This window comes from Sander vitreus, chromosome 8 (genome assembly GCF_031162955.1).
Source record: "Sander vitreus isolate 19-12246 chromosome 8, sanVit1, whole genome shotgun sequence".
Taxonomy (NCBI): domain Eukaryota; kingdom Metazoa; phylum Chordata; class Actinopteri; order Perciformes; family Percidae; genus Sander; species Sander vitreus.
The window spans coordinates 3,947,654-3,973,418 of record NC_135862.1 but is presented as its reverse complement, the minus strand read 5'-3'; the positions used below and the strand labels follow the sequence as shown (position 1 = coordinate 3,973,418).

Genomic DNA, 25,765 nt, shown 5'->3' with positions numbered 1-25,765 from the left:
CCTCAAAGTCTTGATCTCGTTTCGGTCTCAACCCCTCAAAGTCTTGGTCTCATCTCTATCTCAACCACTCAAAATCTTGGTCTTGTTTCGGTCTCAACCCCTCAAAGTCTTGGTCTTGTTTCGGTCGCAACCCCTCAAAGTCTCGGTCTCGTCTCGGTCTCAACCCCTTAAAGTCTTGGTCTCGTTTCGGGCCCCAACCCCTCACAGTCTTGGTCTCTTTTCAGTATCAACCCCTCAAAGTCTTGGTCTCGTTTCAGTCTCAACCCCTCAAAGTCTTGGTCTCTATTCGGCCTCAACCCCTCAAAGTCTTGTTCTCGTTTCAGTATCAACACTTCAAAGTCTTGGTGTGATTTCGGTCTCAACCCCTCAAAGTCTTGTTCTTGTTTCAGTATCAACACCTCAAAGTCTTGGTCTCGTTTCGGTCTCAGCCCATCAAAGTCTTGATCTCGTTTCGGTCTCAACCCCTCAAAGTCTTGGTCTCGTCTCGGTCTCAACCACTCAAAATCTTGGTCTTGTTTCGGTCTCAAACCCTCAAAGTCTTGGTCTTGTTTCGGTCGCAACCCCTCAAAGTCTCGGTCTCGTCTCGGTCTCAACCCCTTAAAGTCTTGGTCTCGTTTCGGGCCCCAACCCCTCACAGTCTTGGTCTCTTTTCAGTATCAACCCCTCAAAGTCTTGGTCTCGTTTCAGTCTCAACCCCTCAAAGTCTTGGTCTCTTTTCGGCCTCAACCCCTCAAAGTCTTGTTCTCGTTTCAGTATCAACACTTCAAAGTCTTGGTGTGATTTCGGTCTCAACCCCTCAAAGTCTTGTTCTCGTTTCAGTATCAACACCTCAAAGTCTTGGTGTGATTTCGGTCTCAACCCCTCAAAGTCTCGGTTTCGTTTCAGTCTCAACCCCTCAAAGTCTTGATCTTGTTTCGGTCTCAACCCCTCAAAGTCTCAGTCTCGTCTCGGTCTCAACCCCTTAAAGTCTTGGTCTCGTTTCGGGCCCCAACCCCTCACAGTCTTGGTCTCTTTTCGGTCTCAACCCCTCACAGTCTTGGTCTCTTTTCGGTCTCAACCCCTCAAAGTCTTGTTCTCGTTTCAGTATCAACACCTCAAAGTCTTGGTGTGATTTTGGTCTCAACCCCTCAAAGTCTTGGTCTCGTTTCAGTCTCAAGCCCTCAAAGTCTTGGTCTCGTTTCGGTCTCAGCCCATCAAAGTCTTGATCTCATTTCGGTCTCAACCCCTCAAAGTCTTGATCTTGTTTCGGTCTCAACCCCTCAAAGTCTCAGTCTCGTCTCGGTCTCAACCCCTTAAAGTCTTGGTCTCGTTTCGGGCCCCAACCCCTCACAGTCTTGGTCTCTTTTCGGTCTCAACCCCTCACAGTCTTGGTCTCTTTTCGGTCTCAACCCCTCAAAGTCTTGTTCTCGTTTCAGTATCAACACCTCAAAGTCTTGGTGTGATTTCGGTCTCAACCCCTCAAAGTCTTGGTTTCGTTTCAGTCTCAAGCCCTCAAAGTCTTGGTCTCGTTTCGGTCTCAGCCCATCAAAGTCTTGATCTCGTTTCAGTCTCAACCCCTCAAAGTCTTGGTCTCGTCTCGGTCTCAACCCCTCAAAGTCTTGGTCTCATCTCTATCTCAACCACTCAAAATCTTGGTCTTGTTTCAGTATCAACCCCTCAAAGTCTTGGTCTCGTCTCGGTCTCAACCCCTCAAAGTCTTGGTTTCATTTCAGTCTCAACCCCTCAAAGTCTTGGTCTCATCTCTATCTCAACCACTCAAAATCTTGGTCTTGTTTCAGTATCAACCCCTCAAAGTCTTGGTCTTGTCTCGGTCTCAACCCCTCAAAGTCTTGGTCTCATCTCTATCTCAACCCCTCAAAGTCTCGGTCTCGTCTCGGTCGCAACCCCTTAAAGTCTCGGTCTCGTCTCGGTCTCAACCCCTTAAAGTCTTGGTCTCGTTTCGGGCCCCAACCCCTCACAGTCTTGGTCTCTTTTCAGTATCAACCCCTCAAAGTCTTGGACTTGTTTCAGTCTCAACCCCTCAAAGTCTTGTTCTCGTTTCAGTATCAACACTTCAAAGTCTTGGTCTCGTCTCGGTCTCAACCCCTCAAAGTCTTGGTTTCATTTCAGTCTCAACCCCTCAAAGTCTTGGTCTCGTTTCGGTCTCAGCCCATCAAAGTCTTGATCTCGTTTCGGTCTCAACCCCTCAAAGTCTTGGTCTCAACCCCTTAAAGTCTTGGTCTCGTTTCGGGCCCCAACCTCTCACAGTCTTGGTCTCTTTTCGGTCTCAACCACTCAAAATCTTGGTCTTGTTTCAGTCTCAAGCCCTCAAAGTCTTGGTCTTGTTTCAGTCTCAACCCCTCAAAGTCTTGGTCTATTTTCGGCCTCAACCCCTCAAAGTCTTGTTCTCGTTTCAGTATCAACACTTCAAAGTCTTGGTGTGATTTCGGTCTCAACCCCTCAAAGGCTTGTTCTCGTTTCAGTATCAACACCTCAAAGTCTTGGTGTGATTTCGGTCTCAGCCCCTCAAAGTCTTGGTTTCGTTTCAGTCTCAACCCCTCAAAGTCTTGGTCTCGTTTCGGTCTCAACCCCTCAAAGTCTTGGTCTCGTCTCGGTCTCAACCCCTCAAAGTCTTGGTCTCGTTTCGGTCTCAACCCCTCAAAGTCTTGGTCTCGTCTCGGTCTCAACCCCTCAAAGTCTTGGTCTCGTCTCGGTCTCAACCCCTCAAAGTCTTGGTTTCGTTTCAGTCTCAACCCCTCAAAGTATTGGTCTCGTTTCGGTCTCAGCCCATCAAAGTCTTGGTCTCGTCTCGGTCTCAACCCCTCAAAGTCTTGGTCTCATCTCTATCTCAACCCCTCAAAGTCTTGGTCTCGTCTCGGTCGCAACCCCTTAAAGTCTCGGTCTCGTCTCGGTCTCAACCCCTTAAAGTCTTGGTCTCGTTTCGGGCCCCAACCCCTCACAGTCTTGGTCTCTTTTCAGTATCAACCCCTCAAAGTCTTGGACTTGTTTCAGTCTCAACCCCTCAAAGTCTTGGTCTCTTTTCGGCCTCAACCCTTCAAAGTCTTGTTCTCGTTTCAGTATCAACACTTCAAAGTCTTGGTGTGATTTCGGTCTCAACCCCTCAAAGTCTTGGTTTCGTTTCAGTCTCAACCCCTCAAAGTCTTGGTCTTGTTTCGGTCTCAGCCCATCAAAGTCTTGATCTCGTTTCGGTCTCAACCCCTCAAAGTCTCGGTCTCAACCCCTTAAAGTCTTGGTCTCGTTTCGGGCCCCAACCTCTCACAGTCTTGGTCTCTTTTCGGTCTCAACCCCTCAAAGTCTTGTTCTCGTTTCAGTATCAACACCTCAAAGTCTTGGTGTGATTTCGGTCTCAACCCCTCAAAGTCTTGGTTTCGTTTCAGTCTCAAGCCCTCAAAGTCTTGGTCTCGTTTCAGTCTCAACCCCTCAAAGTCTTGGTCTATTTTCGGCCTCAACCCCTCAAAGTCTTGTTCTCGTTTCAGTATCAACACTTCAAAGTCTTGGTGTGATTTCGGTCTCAACCCCTCAAAGTCTTGATCTCGTTTCAGTATCAACCCCTCAAAGTCTTGGTGTGATTTCGGTCTCAGCCCCTCAAAGTCTTGGTTTCGTTTCAGTCTCAACCCCTCAAAGTCTTGGTCTCGTTTTGGGTCTAGCCCATCAAAGTCTTGGTTTCAGTTTCAGTCTCAAGCCCTCAAAGTCTTGGTGTGATTTCGGTCTCAACCCCTCAAAGTCTTGATCTCGTTTCAGTATCAACCCCTCAAAGTCTTGGTCTCGTTTCGGTCTCAGCCCATCAAATTCTTGGTTTCGTTTCAGTCTCAAGCCCTCAAAGTCTTGGTCTCGTTTCGGTCTCAGCCCATCAAAGTCTTGATCTCGTTTCGGTCTCAACCCCTCAAAGTCTTGGTCTCGTCTCGGTTTCAACCCCTCAAAGTCTTGATCTCAACCCCTCAAAGTCTTGGTCTTGTTTCGGTCGCAACCTCTCAAAGTCTTGTTCTCGTCTCGGTCTCAACCCCTTAAAGTCTTGGTCTCGTTTCGGGCCCCAACCCTCACAGATCTTGGTCTTTTCAGTATCAGCCCTCAAAGTCTTGGTCTCGTTTCAGTCTCAACCCCTCAAAGTCTTGGTCTTTTCGGTCTCAACCCCTCAAAGTCTTGTTCTCGCTTTCAGTATCAACACTTCAAAGTCTTGGTGTGATTTCGGTCTCAACCTCAAAGTCTTGGTTTGCGTTTCAGTCTCAACCCCTCAAAGTCTTGGTCTCGTTTCGGTCTCCAGCCCCTCAAAGTCTTGATCTCGTCCGGGTCTTCAACCCTCAAAGTCTTGGTCCTCGGCCTCTGTCTCAACCACTCAAAAATCTTGGTCTTGCTTTCGGTCTCAAACCCCTCAAAGTCTCTGGTCTGTCTCGGTCTCAGCTCAAAGTCTCGTCTGGCTCTCGGTCTCAACTCCTTAAATCTTGGTCTGCTTGGCAACCCCTCACAGTCTTGGTCTCTTTGAGTCTCAACCTCTCAGTCTGGTCTCTCTCGCCTCAACCCTCAAAGTCTTGGTCTCGCTTTCAGTATCAACCCCTCAAAGTCTTGGTCTGATCTCGGTCTCAACCCCTCAAAGTCTTGTTCGCTGCTTTCAGCACACCAAAGTCTTGCGTGATTTCGTCTCAACCCCTCAAAGTCTCGGTCTCGCTCTCGGTCTCGACTCAAAGCCTTGATCTTGTTTTCGTCTCAACTCCTCGAAAGTCTCAGTCTCTGCCTCGTCTCAACCCCTTAAAGTCTTGGTCTCGTTTTCGCCCCAACCCTCACAGTCTTGGTCTCTTTTCAGTATCAACCCCTCAAAGTCTTGGACTTGTTTCGGTCTCAACCCTCAAAGTCTTGTTCTCGCTTCAGTATCAACACCTCAAAGTCTTGGTGTGATTTCGGTCTCAACCCCTCAAAGTCTTGGTCTGCTTCAGTCTCAACCCCTCAAAGTCTTGGTCTCTGTTTCGGTCTCAGCCCATCAAAGTCTTGATCTGCTTCGCCCCAACCCCTCAAAGTCTCGGTCTCAACCCCTAAAGTCTTGGTCTCGCTCGGGCAACCTTCATCAGTCTTGGTCTCTTTTTCGTCTCAACCTCTCAAAGTCTTGTCCCTCGTTTTCCAGTCTCAGCCTCAAAAGTCTCATCTCGTTTGCCCCAACCTCAAAGTCTTGGTCTATTTTTTCGGTCTCAACCTCAAAGTCTTGTTCTCGCTTCAGTATCAACACTTCAAAGTCTTGGTGTGATTTCGGTCTCAACCCCTCAAAGGCTTGTTCTCGTTTCAGTATCAACACCTCAAAGTCTTGTGATTTGGTCTCAGCCTCAAAGTCTTGGTTCGCTTCAGTCTCAACCCTCAGTCTTGGTCTCGCTTCGGTCTCAACCTCAAGTCTTGGTCTCGCCTCGTCTCAACCCCTCAAAGTCTTGGTCTCATCTCTATCTCAACCACTCAAAATCTTGGTCTTGTTTCGGTCTCAACTCCTCAAAGTCTTGGTCTCGTCTCGGTCTCAACCCCTCAAAGTCTTGGTTTCATTTCAGTCTCAACCCCTCAAAGTATTGGTCTCGCTTTCGGTCTCAGCCCATCAAAGTCTTGATCTCGCTTTCGGTCTCAACCCTCAAAGTCTTGGTCTCATCTCTATCTCAACCCCTCAAAGTCTCGGTCTCGTCTCGGTCAGCAACCCCTTAAAGTCTCGGTCTCGTCTCGGTCTCAACCCCTTAAAGTCTTGGTCTCGTTTCGGGCCCCAACCCCTCACAGTCTTGGTCTCTTTTCAGTATCAACCCCTCAAAGTCTTGGACTTGTTTCAGTCTCAACCCCTCAAAGTCTTGGTCTCTTTTCGGCCTCAACCCTTCAAAGTCTTGTTCTGCTTCAGTATCAACACTTCAAAGTCTTGGTGTGATTTCGGTCTCAACCCCTCAAAGTCTTGGTTTCGCTTTCAGTCTCAACCCCTCAAAGTCTTGGTCTTGTTTCGGTCTCAGCCCATCAAAGTCTTGATCTCGCTTTCGGTCTCAGCCCCTCAAAGTCTCGGTCTCAACCCCTTAAAGTCTTGGTCTCGCTTTCGGGCCCCAACCTCTACAGTCTTGGTTTTTTTTCGGTCTCAACCCCTCAAAGTCTTGTTCTCGCTTTCAGTATCAACACCTCAAAGTCTTGGTGTGATTTCGGTCTCAACCCCTCAAAGTCTTGGTTTCGTTTCAGTCTCAAGCCCTCAAAGTCTTGGTCTCGTTTCAGTCTCAACCCCTCAAAGTCTTGGTCTATTTTCGGCCTCAACCCCTCAAAGTCTTGTTCTCGTTTCAGTATCAACACTTCAAAGTCTTGGTGTGATTTCGGTCTCAACCCCTCAAAGTCTTGATCTCGTTTCAGTATCAACCCCTCAAAGTCTTGGTCTCGTTTCGGTCTCAGCCCATCAAAGTCTTGGTTTCGTTTCAGTATCAACCCCTCAAAGTCTTGGTCTCGTTTCGGTCTCAGCCCATCAAATTCTTGGTTTCGTTTCAGTCTCAAGCCCTCAAAGTCTTGGTCTCGTTTCGGTCTCAGCCCATCAAAGTCTTGATCTCGTTTCGGTCTCAACCCCTCAAAGTCTTGGTCTCGCTTCGGTCTCAGCCCATCAAATTCTTGGTTTCGCTTTCAGTCTCAAGCCCTCAAAGTCTTGGTCTCATTTCGGTCTCAGCCCATCAAAGTCTTGATCTCGTTTCGGTCTCAACCCCTCAAAGTCTTGGTCTCGTCTCGGTTTCAACCCCTCAAAGTCTTGATCTCAACCCCTCAAAGTCTTGGTCTTGTTTCGGTCGCAACCTCTCAAAGTCTTGTTCTCGTCTCGGTCTCAACCCCTTAAAGTCTTGGTCTCGTTTCGGGCCCCAACCCCTCACAGTCTTGGTCTCTTTTCAGTATCAACCCCTCAAAGTCTTGGTCTCGTTTCAGTCTCAACCCCTCAAAGTCTTGGTCTCTTTTCGGTCTCAACCCCTCAAAGTCTTGTTCTCGTTTCAGTATCAACACTTCAAATTCTTGGTGTGATTTCGGTCTCAACCCCTCAAAGTCTTGGTTTCGTTTCAGTCTCAACCCCTCAAAGTCTTGGTCTCGTTTCGGTCTCAGCCCCTCAAAGTCTTGATCTCGTTTCGGTCTCAACCCCTCAAAGTCTTGGTCTCATCTCGGTCTCAACCCCTCAAAGTCTTGGTCTCATCTCTATCTCAACCCCTCAAAGTCTTGGTCTTGTTTTGGTCACAACCCCTCAAAGTCTTGGTCTCGTCTCAGTCTCAATTCCTTAAAGTCTCGGTCTTGTTTCAGTATCAACCCCTCAAAGTCTCGGTCTCGTCTCGGTCTCAACCCCTTAAAGTCTTGGTCTCGTTTTGGGCCCCAACCCCTCACAGTCTTGCTCTCTTTTCGGTCTCAACCCCTCAAAGTCTTGTTCTCGTTTCAGTATCAACACTTCAAAGTCTTGGTGTGATTTCGGTCTCAACCCCTCAAAGTCTTGGTTTCGTTTCAGTCTCAACCCCTTAAAGTCTTGGTCTCGTTTTGGTCTCAGCCCCTCAAAGTCTTGATCTTGTTTCGGTCTCAACCCCTCAAAGTCTTGGTCTCATTTCGGTCTCAACCCCTCAAAGTCTTGGTCTTGTTTCCAACTGAATCCCTCAGTCTTGGTCACGTTTCTGTCTCAACCCCTCAAAGTCTTGATCTCGTTTCGGTCTCAACCCCTCAAAGTCTTGGTCTTGTTTCGGGCCCCAACCCCTCACAGTCTTGGTCTCGTTTTGGTCCCCAACCCCTCAAAGTCTCGGTCTTGTCTCGGTCTCAATCCCTTAAAGTCTCGGTCTTGTTTCGGTATCAACCCCTCAAAGTCTTGGTCTCGTTTTGGTCACTCAAAGCTGCTCCATGAAGTATACATGAGCAGTGTTGGGAAGGTTACTCTGGAAATGTAATAGGTTACTGATTACAAGTTACCCTATTTCAAATTTAATGGGGTAATTCATTTAATTACTGTATCAAAGCAATATAAGTTCTCGTTTGATTACTAAATTTCTAATGAATGTTTTCAGCTGTTAACCATTTTTAAAACACCTGGCAGTGTTAACTTTACAGTAGTACTCTAGACTGACTGCTGTCAAACTCCTTTTAAAATCCTTCATCAAATAAATTAAGATTATAATTACTTAATTTTAAAGCACATATAGCCTAGCTTTTAACAGAAAGTATTCAGATGTAACCCCCAATGTAATCGGGAACATTTTCATAGGTAACTAATAGATTACAGTTAGGCTTCCTTTATTTTGTAATTAAATTATGTAACGCCGTTACATGTAAGTAGTTACTACCCAGCACTGTACAAGAGTACATACATAAAGTTGGAATTAATTAGATATGGAGAAAATAAAATAATCACAATATTTTTAATATCAAATACTTTGATGTCAATATTGCGGCGATATTGTAAGGTCGACTATTGGTGTGTTTTTTTTCAAAATATTCAATGAGATTTGAAATAAATAATCATCAATAATGTGGATATAACAACTAAGTGGGAAAAGAAAATACTAAAACAGCTAGAACAGTCTGGTAAGTTCAGAAAATTACATCACTCTACTGTAATGCAGCCTTTAAAACCAGGAAAGGACAACACTTATGTCATATCACGATTTTACGATATCCAAAATGTAAGACGATATCTAGCCTCATATACACGGATTTCCTGTTTACAAACATTACAGGGTGCGTGTGCATACCAGGGGCAGGTTGGTGAGCTGGTCCGCTACTGCAACAACCTTAAGTATCAAAGCTTTCCTTATTGTCTGTATATACTGTAACTGCTGACTCAATAAAACGTGATTTTAGTTTGCCTGTCTTTAATTTTACAGTGTTACTGTGATATAAATGTATGGCTATAATTATCATTTTAGGCTAATGTAATAGCCAATGTTAGCAGCAGGGTTACCCCTGAGTGTACTCCTATGGTTGGTTTATGCATTAAAATAATGTCCAGGATTTCTATATTTTCCTAGCAGGCTAGGCTAACATTAGCAAAACATCGGCGTAGCTTTAGTTAGCAGTCTAAACTTGTCTCGAGTCCGGATCATTAACTGTCTATGGTCCGGACTTGAGTACTACATTACTACTACGATAGCACTTAGCTGAGCAACTGAACAAGCTGCAACTTTTCTGATCGATACAAGGGAGCCTGACTCTTGCATATGACCCCAATCTGCCCTTCTTATGGCTTGAAGCCATACGTTTTTGGCAAAAGCATGCTTCCCCCTAGATATGTTAAACATCAGGCACCCATTACTGGCTCCGTTTGTACAATTAACCACGCAACAACTCCTTGGCATTTTGACTTACGCTATGCTGCTGCTACTACTACTAGCTACACGAAACACGTCTTATTTCTGCCCCCTGGTTGCGTGCGCAAGTAGTGATGACGTTGCCGAGAAATCCATGTATATGGATGTTGATATAATATCGATACATTACCTAGCCCTAGTTGGAATCGATGCGATGCCTTTAAACACTATTTAGCTACGTGCTAACTTGCTGTTCATCTCTCATCTTGTTGTGAACTTTCAAAAATCCCCTCAAACTACTTGACCATGCACAGCAGTGTCCAAATGAGCACTATGTTGTTAGGAGGGAGTAAACAAGGACACCACAGCAGCCAGATTAGCGCAGTTTGGCCTCCTGCTGCTCGGCCCTACAAGGCGCTGACACGTTTCCGTCTGTCCGACATAATCTCGCGGATGTCCTTTTCTATCCCCGAGCCTCTCTGGATGCTCGGCTGAGTGGACACAGCGCGGGTTGCCTGCAGCCAAGGTACATCCTTCACCGAGCATTAATCCCCCTGCTCCCCAGATTATTACCAGCTTAGCACTGCTCAATCTTGGAGATACAGCAACAAGCAGAGCGCAAAAAACAAGAACAATATGCCGAATCTCCAGCGCGGCAGATGAGAAATGTACAAAATGTTATGGAAAGTGTTTACACTGCATTTGACAGCGTGTCCTTGATCGGATTTCTGAAGTTGGTTATTTCACAGTCTGAGTGGGAAGCAGAGGGCATACTGCACAGCTAAAGATGTTTACAGTACGAGAAGAAAATATATTTTAGCTTTATGTCTTGAATAGGCATACAAAAAAATGTTTTAAACATTCTCAAAGACACGTTTGTTTGCTACAAATCCAGAGAGGCATCCAAAACGTAAGTAACGTAATGTCAAAAATGCCTTTTTTGACATTAATTTATTAAGTATAAGGATAAAGCTGAAATCTTGGAACTCCGAAGATACACGGAAACTTCTCTGAGGGCCAACACAGAGCAGGAATCAACAAACAGACAATCAATGTCCAATGGGTCAATTTGGACCCATTGGACAACACGTGCATGGTCGACGGGAAGACAACACAAGGGTTAAGTACGTAAGTTATGTAATAAAAGTAAGCAGCACAAACAGCGGTCTCCTCGGTGAAAGTCCTGCGTTTGTTTGACTCATCCATCCACTCCCACCTCCTCTCTACACAGAAGTTGTCGCTCTTTAAACTACATCACCTGACTTCCTCCACAGAGGCAGCCCTGCACGTTCTGGCTCGCAATTACTGTACCTTGGTTATATACAAATCAAATAGTGTTATATGTATAAGAGAGATTTATTTTTATGTATGTGCTTTTCCGCCAAATCTAAATGTACAACCATAAGATGGTACGTTCCTTGATGTAGTGTCTCAAACTGAAGTGTGAAAGAGCTAAAAGATCTCATTGTGTAATCACAGTTTAACAATAAGGGTTGCCGGATGGCCCAGGGCAAGTAAAACACCACATTGGGCAAGTGAATGAAAAAATAAAAGTATAAAAAATTACGTTATCGTGCTCTTGCCCCCTTTCCTCACCCACGTCGGTGAATGCTTGTTGAATGATTTGATTTGAATATGCCGTTGGCCAATCACGTCTAATGTAATGTTGCCCAACTGTGATGTTGTCATTAAGTTAGTCAAACTCACATAAAATAAACTGTATGTGAAAAGCAACTGTGTTTGAACAGACTGACATACATTACATACACACCCGTTTTATTTTGAAATTCCGGCGCTGCAGGTTAGTGTAGACTAGTTTATATCGACGACGTTCCACTTCTGGGATTGTTCAGGTGGCGCCGGAAATTCTGCCGGATGTCACTCTTTTTAGGCCGGATGTCCGTTACCTTCCTCTTTCTTTGTGTTGGCGTTCTAACCTCCGGTGGATTTGTGAGGACTATGGTTAACTGCTCCTCAGATCTCTGCAGGGTAAATCCAGACAGCTAGCTAGACTATCTGTCCAATCTGAGTTTTCTGTTGCACGACTAAAACTTACTTTTGAACGTACACGTTCCACCTAAACAAGTTCCTTCCTGAGGCTATTTTGCAGAGGCACTGTGGCTCCATCCGGTGCCTAGCGCCGCCCAAGACGATAGTGATTGGTTTAAAGGAATGCCAATAAACCAGAGCAAGTTTTTGTCCCATCCCGGAATACTGTGTGGACTAGCCAGACCTTCCTCCACAGCGCTGGGGAGGAAGGACTGGCAATGCACGACAAGTGTATACAGAGTTGTTTGGAAATGTTCTGATTGGGCAGTAAAAGCCATGACATGTCCTAAAACAATTGGTATAGGGGCCAGTAAAAATGGATTAGTAAAAAGTAGAATCAAGTAGTAATTGTTTTCTAAAAAAAAAATGTTGAACCCTCATAATAGCCATGTTGCTCCGTGCCTGCTGGATGTGTAAATGGAAAAACTGCAAAAACCCTTTCATAGGACAAGAATGAAGTCCAGCTGTGGACTTCTTCTGGCCTCTAATGGCCGAAACAATCAGGCTTTATTAGCAGTTCTGACCTCCAGTAGATGAAGATGCTGATGAGGACGATCAGGCCGAGGACGGTGAGGGTGGAAATGACGGCCAGAGGAACCACAGCCTTCCTCTCTCCGTCCCGGATCAAACCCACTCTGGACTCATGGCTGCTGTTACTGGCATCTGGAGAGGAAGAACAGAAGAGGAGAGAAATGAAAGCCACTGCAGGGGTGAGAGAAAAAGACAGAGCCATCACCTGTTGTCTACACTCATTGGCGTAGATTTTGGTGGGGATGCAGGGGATATGTCAACCCCCCTCCCCCAATATTTAGAAGAGGTAGATTTGTCCCCCTCATTAAATGTAAAACTCCCCAAAAGAGGTCAAAATAACCGTTCAGGGCGCTCACAACATGTCTACATCCTTCCCAACGATTTCAACCGTGAACCTTGCAGTGCACGTTCGCAAGGGCGTAACTTTGGGTTCAACATTAGGGGGGTGAGATTTCCACAATTTGTGCCTTTGTTTGCATCAATTTACGGTGCAAATATCTTTATTTATGTAAAGTAAATTATAATAGCTTTAAATTACTGTAAATTACGCCTAGGCACGTTTGTGTTGCCTTGTCACAAAGCACAGACCCTGTGTCTCTTTTCTTTTCAATAAAGAAAGAAAAAATAATAATAATTGTGTTTACTTGAGCTACACTGGGGGGAATAAATCATGTCTTTTATGTAGATTTAAACTTATGGAGCAAATGGCTTTAACAAGGTTAACAAGATGTAATGATTCCTAAAAAAAAAAAAAAAAATCCATTAGATGTTTTGCATCTATATGCAGGAAGTTTTGAACTATACAGGAGAATAATTCAATTAGATTCAATATCAATATAAATTTAGATTAAACTGAATTCGCCAGAATGCAGGAACAAGAATGCCGTCTAAACAATGAGACTAACAACCCATTACACCACCAATGGGAACCGTAAATTGCCAGTTACAGCAAAAACAGTGTACGTCTTTGTGGATTAAATAAAACATTTGCACATAACTCAGCATAGACCAAAAAACCTTAAAAAATCAAGACAAAGCAAGCAACTACTCTCATGATTATGGTTTGCAACATTCTACATCCAATGGGCCATTCATAGCATCAGGCCAGATTGCTAATGCATTACTTGTCCCTACACGTCTTTTAGTGATGGCCCCACCCAATGACTTGGAACCAAAAACCAAAACGTGTGAGAAGCAACAGGATGACCTAAGATGATATTTAAGTCAACCAATGACCTCATTTCTGCCTCCAGAGCAGCTTGGCCTCCTTGAACCGTTTGCAGAACTATAGTGTCGCTTTGCCAGACCATCCACACGCTGCAGAGCAGAGGAGGGTCTGACTAGTCCACACAGCATTCCGGGATGGGAGAAAAATGTGCTCTGGTTTATTGCCATTTCATTAAACCAATCACAATCGCCTTGGGCGTCGCTAAGCTCCGCATGGAGCCGCTGCAAAATAGTTGTACGAGAGAAAACTCAAGATTGGACAGTCTAGCAGAGATCTGAGGAGCAGTTAACCATAGTCCTCATAATTGGCATGTGGTACTTTCCATAAAATCATTTCTCAATGCAAATCAAACCAGCTATTAGGCTAACTGAAATAAAACCATGCCAATCTCTAGGTATGGTGAAGGGTATGTGATGATGTGGGGGGCTATTTTAATTCCAAAGGCCAAGGGAACTTTATCAGGATCATAGTATCCTGGATCCATGAAATAACTGGCCTTTAACAATTAAAATCTGCCTGCCTCTATGGGAATTTAACATATGGGTGTCTATACTTATGCCCCCTGTATTTTAAGGAAGAACATTTATTTATTTACGATACATTATTCATTCACAAAGAAAATTGGTGTCCTTAAAGGTTGGATTTTTCCTCATTTTTTAAATTAAGGCATTAAGATCAATTTCCAAAAGATGATTTTTCTTTATACTTCTTTTAAATCAACTTTAGCATGGGTTCATAAACTTATGAGTGCCACTGTAAATCTTACTGTGCTTTCAAAACAAAACGCAGGACATTCATGAGCTTGCTGTCGCTGGAAACTCAAAACGTACAGTATGACGAGCAAACAAAAAAAAAAATTGCATAAATAAATACAATACAAATAAACGCAGGAATTTAGAGGTTTCTCGCATGTAAAAGAAACACCCAGAGCGTCCTTGAAGTAAATACAGGCAGCTTTTTGTTGCCTGTGATGGATTATCTGTCTGCAGATAAAAAACAAAATTGCTGCCTGGAAGGAAGAAAATCAGTGTACAAACTGATAGAATGATTTTGAGTTAAGTTGATTCCCAATCTAAAAATCAACCTTGGTATTAAATGTTTTCCTTAGAAAAAGGTCTGAAGTTCTGTTGAGTACGTCATACATGACTTGTTGTTAATGAGGTGCAACATGCAACCCCCCCCCCGAATAGTTCACATCAGGACCAGTGCGCCCACTAAACCTATTGTGGGAATGTTGTTCAGAATCAGATCTTTTTAATGAATTTTTAACAAACTATACTGTTTAGAGCAGGCACAAGGGGACCATTCATGTGGAAAACCACCAACTTCTCCTGGTTTGGTTATTTAAAAAGCAGTTTAAAAGGGATAAAGGTGTTAAAAAGGAGATAAAGGAGCCACTGGACACAATGGTCAGCGACTTTTATCACTTTACCGAGGACTATAAATCATTTTTTGAGACTGTACACCACGTGTCAAACTCAAGGCCTGCGGGCCAAATCCAGGCCGGCGCAAATTTTTATCCGGCCCGCATATCAATTTGGGTTCACAAGAAATTTTGGCCAGCCTAGTTGTGCACCAAACCAAAAAGACCAGAAACTGTTTTCAAACTGTAATTACGCGACACTCAAAGCAGAATTTGGCAGATTTGCTGACTTTGACACTCAGATATTCCCGCATAACCGTTTGAATATTTGAATAAATAAAAGCATGTCAATAAACTCTACATGTCTGGCCCTTGATATGATTCTCATTTTCGAGTGTGGCCCTCAGAGGAATTGACTTTGACAAAACGGTGCAGTGTAGTCAGAAACGGCTTCAAAGAGCTCTGCTGCACTCTGGTGGCCGTGACGGATAACAGCTGTCATGGCACTCAAATGTCAGAACTGAACTGGTAAAAAAGGCATTGCTCCCTCTACCTGGAACAAGTTACAGAAAACCTTCCAAACTTAACGAGCTGCTCTCATTGGTCGCTTTTAAGAGGATGTTAAATGACTTGGAGGCAGACACATCTGGCTGTAGATGTTTTGCCTGCTGTATTCATGACTGTGGTTGACTTATAAATATTTGCTGCGTTCCTTGTTGTTTTATGTTTTAGTGTACTCTGTGTGATTGTACCTCTTGAAAAATAGATTTTTGATCTCAATGAGTTTTTTTCCTGGTTAAATAAAGGTAAAAAAGGGTTAGGGTTAAAGACTTTGGGAAGAAAGGATCTTTTACACTTTGACACTGAGCTGTAAAGTTTCTCAAATTGCAATTGAGGGATTTTGGACATCATTTTATGTACTTTAACACAACAGGAATCTTTAATGATATTGGATGAGTGGCCACGAATTATCTTTGCTGTGCATGCATCAATGCACAGCAAAGATAATAAAAGCATTAAGCTTTTTTTGTAATAGTAATAATAATGAGTTGACTTTTACTTCTTATTACCACTAAAGATTTGCCTATTTTTAACGTATGGATTAATTCAGCGCAATGGCGTAGCACTGAGCTCTGAGATAGGCTGCCATCCTGACCAGACCTCTCGCCAAATGCATGCTGGGACAGACTCCAGAATAAGTGGATAGGAAAATGGATGAATGAGTGATAACATTAAGGAGTCTCAGTGGATGATGAAGATAGTGATGGGACGTTCATTAAAATGATTGGATCCTTTTCGGTGACTGTAATGGGTGATGTTTTACCTTGCATGCATGAATGTTCTCGCATTCACAGACAAAAATGAAATGCAGTTTTGTTGTTGATAGATGATGATTAGTCATCTTTTTGATGTCCAGAAGAACTTTTCCTGATCCCTTGGTATTTTGCAGGTGAAATGCAGTTTGTACGGCTTTTTTACCTGCGACTGGCTCCTCTGTCTCCGACTCTCTTTCTGTGCGCTCGGAGATACTGAAGTCAGAGGACGTCTCGTTGTCGTAAAGGCTGTCACCCTGCCCTGAGCCACTCTCCTCCTCCCCGCCCAGCAACCAGGGTGAAGCCGAGGTTACAGCAGGAATGGTTGGCGCCGCTGTGCCTCCTACCTCCGAGGGGATGGCACTGCCACTCTCACTTTCAAAATAGAACGCCGAGGTGCGTTCCTCCAAATCATCGGGGGCCTGGCCGGATTCAGAGGTCGCAGACGGGGGAACGGTGTTAGCGACGTCGGTTGAATAAGTGAAAACGCTCTCTCCAGAGGCCGACGTTTGAACCCCATCCCACTCCTGATCTACGCCCTCCTGGGAGTCGGGGAACAGCGCCGAGCCAGAGGCACTGCTGCTAATGTCTAACGCCTGTCCTTCTGGGGTGGGGGTGAAGGGGGAGGCTGTGGGTGAGGAAGGGTGGGCGGAGGTTTTTAGGGCGGGGGTCCCGTCTGTTGCCGAGAACCAGGGGTCCCTGGCGCCCGAAGCTGTGGCTGCAACAGAAACGGCCAGGTCACTATGGGTGACTCGGAGAAGGAGGGAGTGTGAAGAGGACGATGAGGGAGAGATATCGCTATGGGAGAGCAGAGGCTGGTCTAAGGACAGACCATCAGACACAGCCACAGACAGAGAGCGTGGAAGATCGTTTATAATAACACCAGAGGCCGAAGGGAAGCCCACACTAGAGTAAAGCTCTAAGCTAGCAGAGTTCCAGGCTGAGGATGGCAGGGGGACATGAGGAGAGACATGCAACCAGGACGAGGACGCCAACTGCTCCAGAGAACAGCCACACATGGGGTCCACGTCGCTAGCTAGAGAAAACCCATCACCGCTGACCTCGGGGAGAAATGACTCTATTGTGTTCCCCGTGGCGTACCTTGCATCCTCAAACCCAAGGGAGAAAGAACGGGACATGCCCGGAGTTGTGCCGGAAAGGGTGAAGTCGGAGAGGAGAACTGAAGGCTGGAGGGTGGGGCTGAGAGACAGTGAGACCGTTGAGAGTGAAGGATCCCAGGAGGATTCGGACGGCTCGGCGGCGGCGGTGGTGCCAGATGGATCCGGCACCGTTTGGAGAGGAGGGGTATCGCTAAACACTGAGGGGTCACCTGAGGATACCGACGAAGACGAAGACCCAGACAACAAATCACCATCACCATCGCTATCATTACCATCGAACCCGACACCGGGGAAGACAGGGTCCCAACCAGACAGGGGGTGCGAGGGGTGAGGGAGGTGAGGCAGGGTGGAGGCAGGGAGTGTGGGGGTTGAAGAAGAAGCCTGGTCTTTGCTAGAGAGCGAAGCGGTTGCAGCATGCTGGGAGTCCAGTGCAGAGGCAGACAACACAGGCTGAGACGAGGAGGGAGGGTCATGCAGGCAGATGGAGGGGTCCGCGGTGTCACACAGAGGGGGGGAGGAGGAGGAGGAGGAGGAAGAGGTGGAGGGGAGGACAAAGGGGCGCTCACCAGTGGACATTGGCTGTGTGGTCTGCAAGAGAACGCCACTCAGCCGGACAGAAGTCGTGGTAGACGAAAAATGAGGAATGCTGGGACTTGTGGGCCTACGTGGAACAACTTTGCCAGAGAAGGAAGGTTGAGGGGTCGAAGTTTGGATCTCTGGAAGACCTCCGGGTCCAGCAGACACATCTCCATCAGTGGTGGTGTCTTCGTTCATTGGACGCGCCAAGCCTTGGCCGGTCTCAGCGTGGATGAAGGACGACGATGTTGTTGTGCTGCTCGTGACACTGGTACGAGACTGCAGTGTCATGGTAACGGTGCTGTGTGAAGAAATACTTTTACCACCTTTGGTCTTTGCACTAGTGAGTGTAGGAGTAGTGGCACTAACGTCACCTTTTGTTTTTTGAGAGGAGTCTTTTGGACTTATGACTCCAGGAATGCCATGTGTCTTTGCATTGGGGTATACTGGAGTAGTGGGAATGGAAATGAAGGCTTCCTTGGTTGTTGTTGTGGAGTAAAAGGGAGCGTTGCCACTGAATTGAGCGTCTCCTTTTGTTTCGGGTTGTAGGGCGACCTCTGGCGGACGCGTGGAGGTACTGCGGCGCTCTGTCTCTTCAGAATGGCTCATACCATACTGGGTAGATCTGACTGGGGAAACTGAGTCAGTGGTGGTTTTCCTCCGGACAGATTCTGCTGTTGTCATTCTGATGCCAGGTAAAGGTAAAAGAGGTGATCCTGTCGTGGTCGAAGTCGTGGTTCTCGGTGAGTTTGTAGGAATCCAGGCCCGATCATAATCCTCGGTTTGGACTGGTTCATTCCAAGACATTTCAGGTTCATAGTTGCCCTGTTGGTGAGAAAGAGGTTTAACTAAACAATGACATGTAGACCTAGACTGGGTAAACCCAGCCCGATCTGCCGGCGATTTGATTTCGCCCTGCAGCTCAGGGTGGAAACCTGTACATCTTTCTATCCTGCTTCCGTTACAAATCTGCGGGGACCAATCACAAACTGGCTTATCCACCTGGCACGCTATTGGCGGGTTTAACACGTTGACGATAGAGAAACGATGGCCAGCAGCTCTTTGTTTACAGTCAACATGGCGGCCACCGAAGCGCAGCAACCCGTTGATGCCGCTATCGCTGCTGTTTTAAAAGATTTCAAAGGCAAGTTTTCTCTAAAAACGGAACAGAAACTTGCCCTGGAACAATTCCTACAAAAGAAGGATGCGTTTGCCTTACTACCCACCGGCTTTGGTAAAAGCCTAATTTAAGTCACCCGGATCGTTGGTCTGATTGGTTGAAGGACCATCCAATTGCGTACAGAGTCATTTGAACTATGCCCGTTGATCACAGCTCTTGTGCAGTAGAATATACAGAGCAGACTCCCCAGACTAATGTTCAATCTTAAAAGATTGAGCTTGGACTGGTGATAGCCAGACTAATGTAGAGCTGCAAAGATAAAACAATTAAATTAATCATCAACTATTTTTTTACAATGATTAATCGGTCTGAATGATTGTTTTATGAAAAAAGTAAAACAATTCTCTGATTCCAGCTTCTTAAATGTGAATATGTTCTAGTTTCTTCTCTCCTCTGTGACACTAAACTGAATATATTTGAATTGTGGACAAAACAAGACATTTGAGGACGTCATCTTGCTTTGGAAAAAAACTGATCGACATTTTTCATCAATTTATAGACCATAACTTATCGATCAATCGAGAAAATAATGGACTAATAATTAAAATAATCAATAGTTGCGGCCCTAATGACATGCAGTGTTTGAAGAAAAATAAAAAGTTAGTTAGTTGGTTACACTTTGAGGTATCTACATAAGAGTGACATGACACAGTCATGAACGTGTCATAAACATTATAAACAAGTCAAACGTTTATGACATAACGCTTCTTTTACTAAGTGTCATTTGGTTTTTGTCATGACAAGTTAGGGTTAGGGTTAGAGTTAGGGTTCATGTGTCATGACAGTGTCATGTCACTCTTATGTAGATACCTTCAAGTAAAGTGTTACCAAAGTTTCCTTACCTCATCGTCAAATTCATCTGAGTCTGGATCCAGGGCATTTTCTGAAAAAAAGGCACATGTTGCATCATTAGTTACCCAAAGTTACTCAAAACAAGAACTAAAATATCTCAGAAAAAGTCAAACTCATGAAATACACACAGCTTAACTCTTGCCTATTTTGACCTTTGCATTTCTCTGAGGTGTATTTATATTGGTGTTGATTTCCTGAGGTTGAAAATGTAAGAAAACCAATGCCAAAGGGCAGAGACGCGTTACAAAGGGTAAAACAATTTGAAAACAGTGTGATGAGAACATCGCGGAGAGGAAAAGGCAAACCCCCTGTGACTCTGTGTTTTTGGATAGTTTTTAGAAAAATGAAAAGATAAACTTTCGGTTCAGTTTTGTTTATTCTAAACCTAAAAATACTCTGTATGATCTTCATGATGAAAAGAGGGAAAGGTTGTACGCACATCACTTCAAGCAGTATTTTGGCTTCATGATAAACACAATAAGAAATGGTGACAGACACTTCCATGCAACATAGACACATTTGGACTTGCATGCATGGACAAAAAGCAAACCGAAAAAACTTTTGACTGAGCACTGTAACGTCCTACCGACTACTGTCTCCCTGTCTCAGTCTGTCATTTCAACTCTCTCTGTCTTTTTATGTCTCTGTCTTTTTCTCTTCCTATCTCTGTCTTTTTCTCTTTCTGTCTCCGTCTGTCTCTCTCAGTTTCTTTTTCTCTTCCTGTCTCTCCATTTATTTTTCTCTTCCTGTCTCGGTCTCTCTCTTTGTCGCTTTCTGTCTCGTTCTGTCTGTTGGTCTCTGTCTCTTTTGCTCTTCCTGTCTATCTCTGTCTCTTTGTCTCTTTCTGTCTCTTCGTCTCTTTTTCTCTCCCTGTGTCAGTCTGTTTTTATCTTCCTGTCTCTCTCTTTTTTTTTAAAGATTATTTTCTGGGCATTTTAGGCCTTTATTTTGACAGGACAGCTGAAGACATGAAAGGGGAGAGAGAGGGGGGGAATGACATGCAGCAAGGGGGCCGCGGGTCGGAGTCGAACCCGGGCCCGCTGCATCGAGGAGTAAACCTCTATATATGGGTGCCTGCTCTACCAACTGAGCTATCCAGGCGCCCTCTTTGTCTCTTTCTGTCTCTCTCTGTCTCTCGGTCTGTCTTGTTCTGTCCATCTCTGTCTGTCCAGAAAACCTTGAACAAAAAGCATTTGCAATTAATCATGTTTCTGTTTCATCCTCCTCTTTGTAAAACACAAAAAGGCAAAAAGAGTTGTTTGCAAATGCTAGATGATATGTTGAGTGAGCTCAGACACACAGCACACAGCGGGCATGTCAGGGGACAGGTGGTGGTGGGTGGTGTCTTACCTGTCTGAGGCTAAGTCACACATCATGGAGACCAGATCAGACTGGTGTGTGAAGCATGAGGTGAGCTTTAACAAGTTTAATGAAATGGGAGAAGAGGGAGATGACTCTGGGTTTGGTGCAGAACGACGCAAAGTTCTAAAAACTTTATTTTTTTAAGTGGGCAGCTCTTGTTGAAGTTTATTTGATAAATAAAATCAATGACAAAGGTATATTTTTTGTATGCTTTCCTTAAAGTAATAGTTTTTGAAATGAGTTGGAAATAAAAATGATACGATATCCTGATATTAACCCTCTGAGGTCTGAGGGCATTTTTAGATATCTATAGAAACTCAGCTTTCTTTATAGTGACGCCCAAATTAGTTCCAGGGCAATGTGTAAAGACATTATTTGGCGCTAAAGCGGACACATTTCTCAAATCTCTTATGAAAACATACCTATACTCAATTGTTTTGGTGTTAAAAATGAGTTTACAAAAGTCTTGGGTTCACAAAAGTAGTGTAATATATGAATGAAATAGTAAATAAATGTCTAAAATTAAATTATGTAATTTGCTTTTTGAGTAGTAGGAGTGTTGTCAAACATCGCTTGGACTTGCCGGTGCGTCTTTTGTCCTCAGAAGATTAAAAAGAAAAAAAACCAAGCCAAAATCTGCAGATGTCTGAAGCTGTAACAAGCAAACGTACAGTAACAAAAGTATTCTTTCTATTTAATCATGTATTAATCAACCAAGAACAGGTTTAATTGGCTAATAATTACAGCTAAAGACCTAGCTAGCGTTAATGTTGAGTGAGCCGAGCTTTTGTAGCGCTAAGCTAACGTATCTTTATGACCGCTCTAAACAGCAAACGCCTTTGTTAGCTGCCATCATGCAAGCTTGTCCTCTGACTTTTACGGAGTATATGGCAACAGCTGCACCATTTTTTAAGTGCAGCTAATATGGGGCTGTAATGTTCGGTTAGCCAACTTGTATGGAGCTAGAACAGTGACAGTAACTTGTGGTATTGAAAATAAAAACTGGCATTGAAACAACAAATATTGGCACTGAAAAATGTTGAACTGAAATATAAAACACAAACATCAAAAAGTTATAATCTCACAATCCTATTATATTATTTCAATTTGACATTTTTTGGCATTATGAGAGGTTTTTCAATGTCAATCTATATTTTTTCTTGATGTCTGTCTTTTTTTGTCAAAGTGAAATAAAATAATAGCATTGTGAGATTATAACTTTTTGATGTTTGTGTTTTATATTTCAGTTCAACATTTTTCAGTGCCAATATATGTTGTTTCAATGCCAATTTTTATTTTCAATACCACAGGTGACAGTCACTGTTCTAGCTCCATAAACATGCTACATAGATAATGGTGTCACAAATGATTCAGTCACGTAAAGCTAGATGTTGCAGAATATCACCCATTCATGCATGCTGACACTGAAACAGGATGCAGGGTATTTTCTCTTTTTGTCACCAGACATATTAGTTTATTTAATATAAGGTTCAGTTGAAATACAAAGTAACTATGATTATCATTGCAATCCATGTTACACAAAATGCTGCTGCGACACATGCAAACATTTCTCTTACTGTGAGAGGCAGAAGGAACAGACGCCACACAATGAAAACAAAACAATGATGGACGACTCTAGAAATGACCCCAAACCAACATGTTCTATCATCTTAAAAATATAGAAATACTATATAGAGAAAGCACAATTGAAGAGTAGACAGAGAAATGTATGAAACAGTTGAACACAGAAAAAGCAACCCGTTCTCACTCCGAACTAATAAAATATGGACCTTTGGACGGGCTGTCAGCGTCAGAAGTGACGCAAAAAGCGCCCTTCAGCATGTGTGTAGAACGCACCGGGGAGTGCAGCAGCTACACGGGGTTTGAAGATGACGTAACACTACGAGCGACTATGGTAGCGAGTAGTATGAAAGGCCGAAAATCCGCATAGGGAGGTTGGTCGGGGTGGAGGATGGGTCAAACAACACAGGACTTTCACCCAGGAGACCGGGGATTGTGTACCGTTTCCTAAATCCAACTGTCCCGTTATTCTTTTCCTAAACCCAACCGTCCTGTTCTTACCGCTTGTCATGGAAACGTAAGCCCACCCACGACCTTTTTCTTAACCTAACTGCGTCAAAAGTGACGCCAATAGTCCCAACCAAGCGCGTTTAGATATGACGCTAAAGGAGACTTTTAGCGTCAATAACAACGCCAAAGGCACCTGACCAAGTGTCCGTATTTTACGAGACGGGAGTGAGAATCGGTTGGAAAAAGACGAGTCAAACAAGAGCTCTGCATGTGTGTGTGTGTGTGTGCGATTAAATCCTCACAAAACAGAATATACACACCAGAGTGACGGGTAGGGAGGGTAAAGAGGGAGATAAAGAGGAAGAACAATAAATAAATAAATAAATATTAGTGGTTTCATCCAGGCTTCAGAGGAAGGATGAGTGGGAAGATGGAAATGTTTTTAAAAAAAAATAAATGTGACTGGTGATGAAACATATGACCAGAAAAGGAAAACAACGAGAAGAAGGGAATTTTACGGCACGACTGACACTAACACATTTTAGAAGTCTGTCCTTAAGTTTCGGCAGTAAATTTGTTCCCTCATAGTTTTGTAATTTTAGGTATATCTGTTTGCAGTTTCCCAATGCTTTCAGTAAGCACTTTGTGCTAAAGATTGTCTAGGTGTTAAATGAAAATCTTTTGTTCTGGTATTACTGCTGTTTAGTATGGAAGCCCATATTAATAACTTACGTAACTATGTAATTACAAATTCAAAATTCAGGGTTAAAAACGAGATACGTAGTAAAGTATTTGCCATTTTAAGCCACAATTTTGAGATTATAAATCAAAATTTGGACTGAAATTACAAGTAAACCTTTAGATACTAAAACTTTTGACTAAGATCAAAACTTAACTTATCATACTTTCTATAAATTCATGATTCTGAGATTAAATCAAAATCATTATGTAGTAAATCAAGCTAAAATGTCATAATCTTTTACTTAGAAAGTCATAAATATGACTTATATCATAAGTTCCAATTTATAAAGTCATAATTTACTCTTTGTCAATCACACTTTTGACTTAATGTTTGTCATTACAAAAGTTTCATCTTTGTCTTTTATTGTGTTGTGAATCGGCTTCTATAGCTTAAGTCTTTCTCTACTCTTTGATTTTTTAAAAAGTCTTTTCTGCTCCGTTCTAAGAAGCCAGAGAAGCAGTTTCTCATCTTTTAACTTTTCCTTAGAAAAAAGACAAATTTGCACCGTAAAGAGAAATATGTGTACAGTTCATCTGCCGAACTATGCGCTCAGTCTCAGTCTCGGTCGCTCTTACCGGGGTCGTCGACGGGCATGGCGACCGCCAGCAGGTCGCTGACACGTCCGTACAGACCGTTGGTGCAGACCGCCACCACCTGGACCACGTAGCTGGTGTTGGCCAACAGGTCATCCAGTATCGCTCCCTGGTGGAGGGAGAAGGAATGACACCAGATTTGAACAACCACAAACATAATTAGGGTATTATTCATTGTTTAAGAAGTTTAAGAGGAGAAAATACAGGGGAAATTGGGAAAATATTGAGACTTTCCTCCCCCCGAAAAACGCTCCCATAAGCTGTTTCTTCAATCAACAAAAACGACCTGTATTTACGTTTATAGTGATGGCGCCCTCTAGTGGCCGTAGTAATTATATAGATAAGCAGGAAGTAAGGTGACGAAGTATAGGAGTGCCAAACACAGGACTTTCAACCAGGAGAGCGGGGATTGAGTCCCGTTTAAAAATAAAAGTAAACTGCAAGGTTTTTCACGAACACGTGTGTAACCTGACGTGAAGTAACGTCTCATTTTAACCCAAACTACAATCTTTTTCTAAACTTAACCAAGTAGTTTTTGTGCCTAAACCTAACCAAACAGCAACTGATTCACAACGTTGAAGACGCATTTAAAACCGCGACTGACGGGGCGACCTCTAGCACACCCAGTAGAGTGTGCGCCCCATGAAGGCTGAGTCCTTGGCAGCGGTCTGTGTTCGAATCCGACCCGCGGCCCTTTGCTGCGTGTCGTCCGTTCTCTCTCTCCCCTTTCCTGTCTTTGAGCTGTCCTGTCAATTAAAGGCCATAAAAGCCCAAAAAATAATCAAAAACATAACCCCGCAACCGACGCTCTCTGGTGTAGATATGAGGACGGAAAACGCTCCTGTGGACTGTACTGTTATTTAAGGGTTTGGAGGACTTATATGAACACACTTAAGTTTCGGGAGAAAATTTGTTCCCTCATAGTTTTGTAATTTTAGGTATATTTTTCAGTCTGTTTGCAGTTTCCCAATGCTTTCAGTAAGCACTTTGTGCTAAAAATTGTCTAGGTGTTAAATGAAAATCTTTGTTAGCTGGTATTACTGCTGTTTATTATGGAAGCCCATCTCTGACAGGAAAATAACAAAAATTGGAAATGAGTGAAATGAATAACTTAAGTAACTATGTAATTACAAATTCAAAATTCAGGGTTAAAAACGAGATACTTGGTAAAGTATTTGTCATTTTAAGTCACAATTTTGAGCTAATAAATCAAATTTTGGACTGAAATTGCGAGATGTAAACCTTTAGATATTAAAACATAAGTATAAGATAACCAACACACCAACACCAACTTTTGACTAAGTTCTGAAATACTTATCAAACTTATAAATCCAAAATCATTATGTAGTAAATCAAGCTAAAATTAGTCAATCACACTTTTGAATTAATGTTTGTCGTTACAAAAGTTTAATCTTTGTCTTTTATTTTGTCGTGAATTGGATTCCGCAGCTTCAGTCCTTCTCTACTCTTTGATTTTTTTAAAGTCAACGGCCTGTGTTTAAATCCGACCCGCGGCCCTTTGCTGCATGTCGTCCCTTCTCTCTCTCCCTTTTCCTGTCTTTAAGCTGTCCTGTCAATTAAAGGC

The 25,765-nt window shown here is 43.6% G+C and overlaps 1 protein-coding gene across 1 annotated transcript in view; it reads right to left on the bottom strand.

The window, feature by feature from the left end:
• The window catches only part of ptprz1a (protein tyrosine phosphatase receptor type Z1a), a 139,395-nt gene that overhangs the window by 27,994 nt on the left and 85,636 nt on the right, over positions 1 to 25,765 (bottom strand). Inside the window, exons 10-14 of the mRNA XM_078256437.1 lie at positions 24,163 to 24,289; positions 19,443 to 19,483; positions 17,411 to 18,245; positions 15,890 to 16,441; positions 11,813 to 11,951 (exon numbers count right to left, since the gene is read on the bottom strand). Of these exons, the coding sequence (XP_078112563.1) occupies positions 11,813 to 11,951; positions 15,890 to 16,441; positions 17,411 to 18,245; positions 19,443 to 19,483; positions 24,163 to 24,289 (1,694 nt within the window). The remainder of the gene's footprint in view (positions 1 to 11,812; positions 11,952 to 15,889; positions 16,442 to 17,410; positions 18,246 to 19,442; positions 19,484 to 24,162; positions 24,290 to 25,765) is intronic.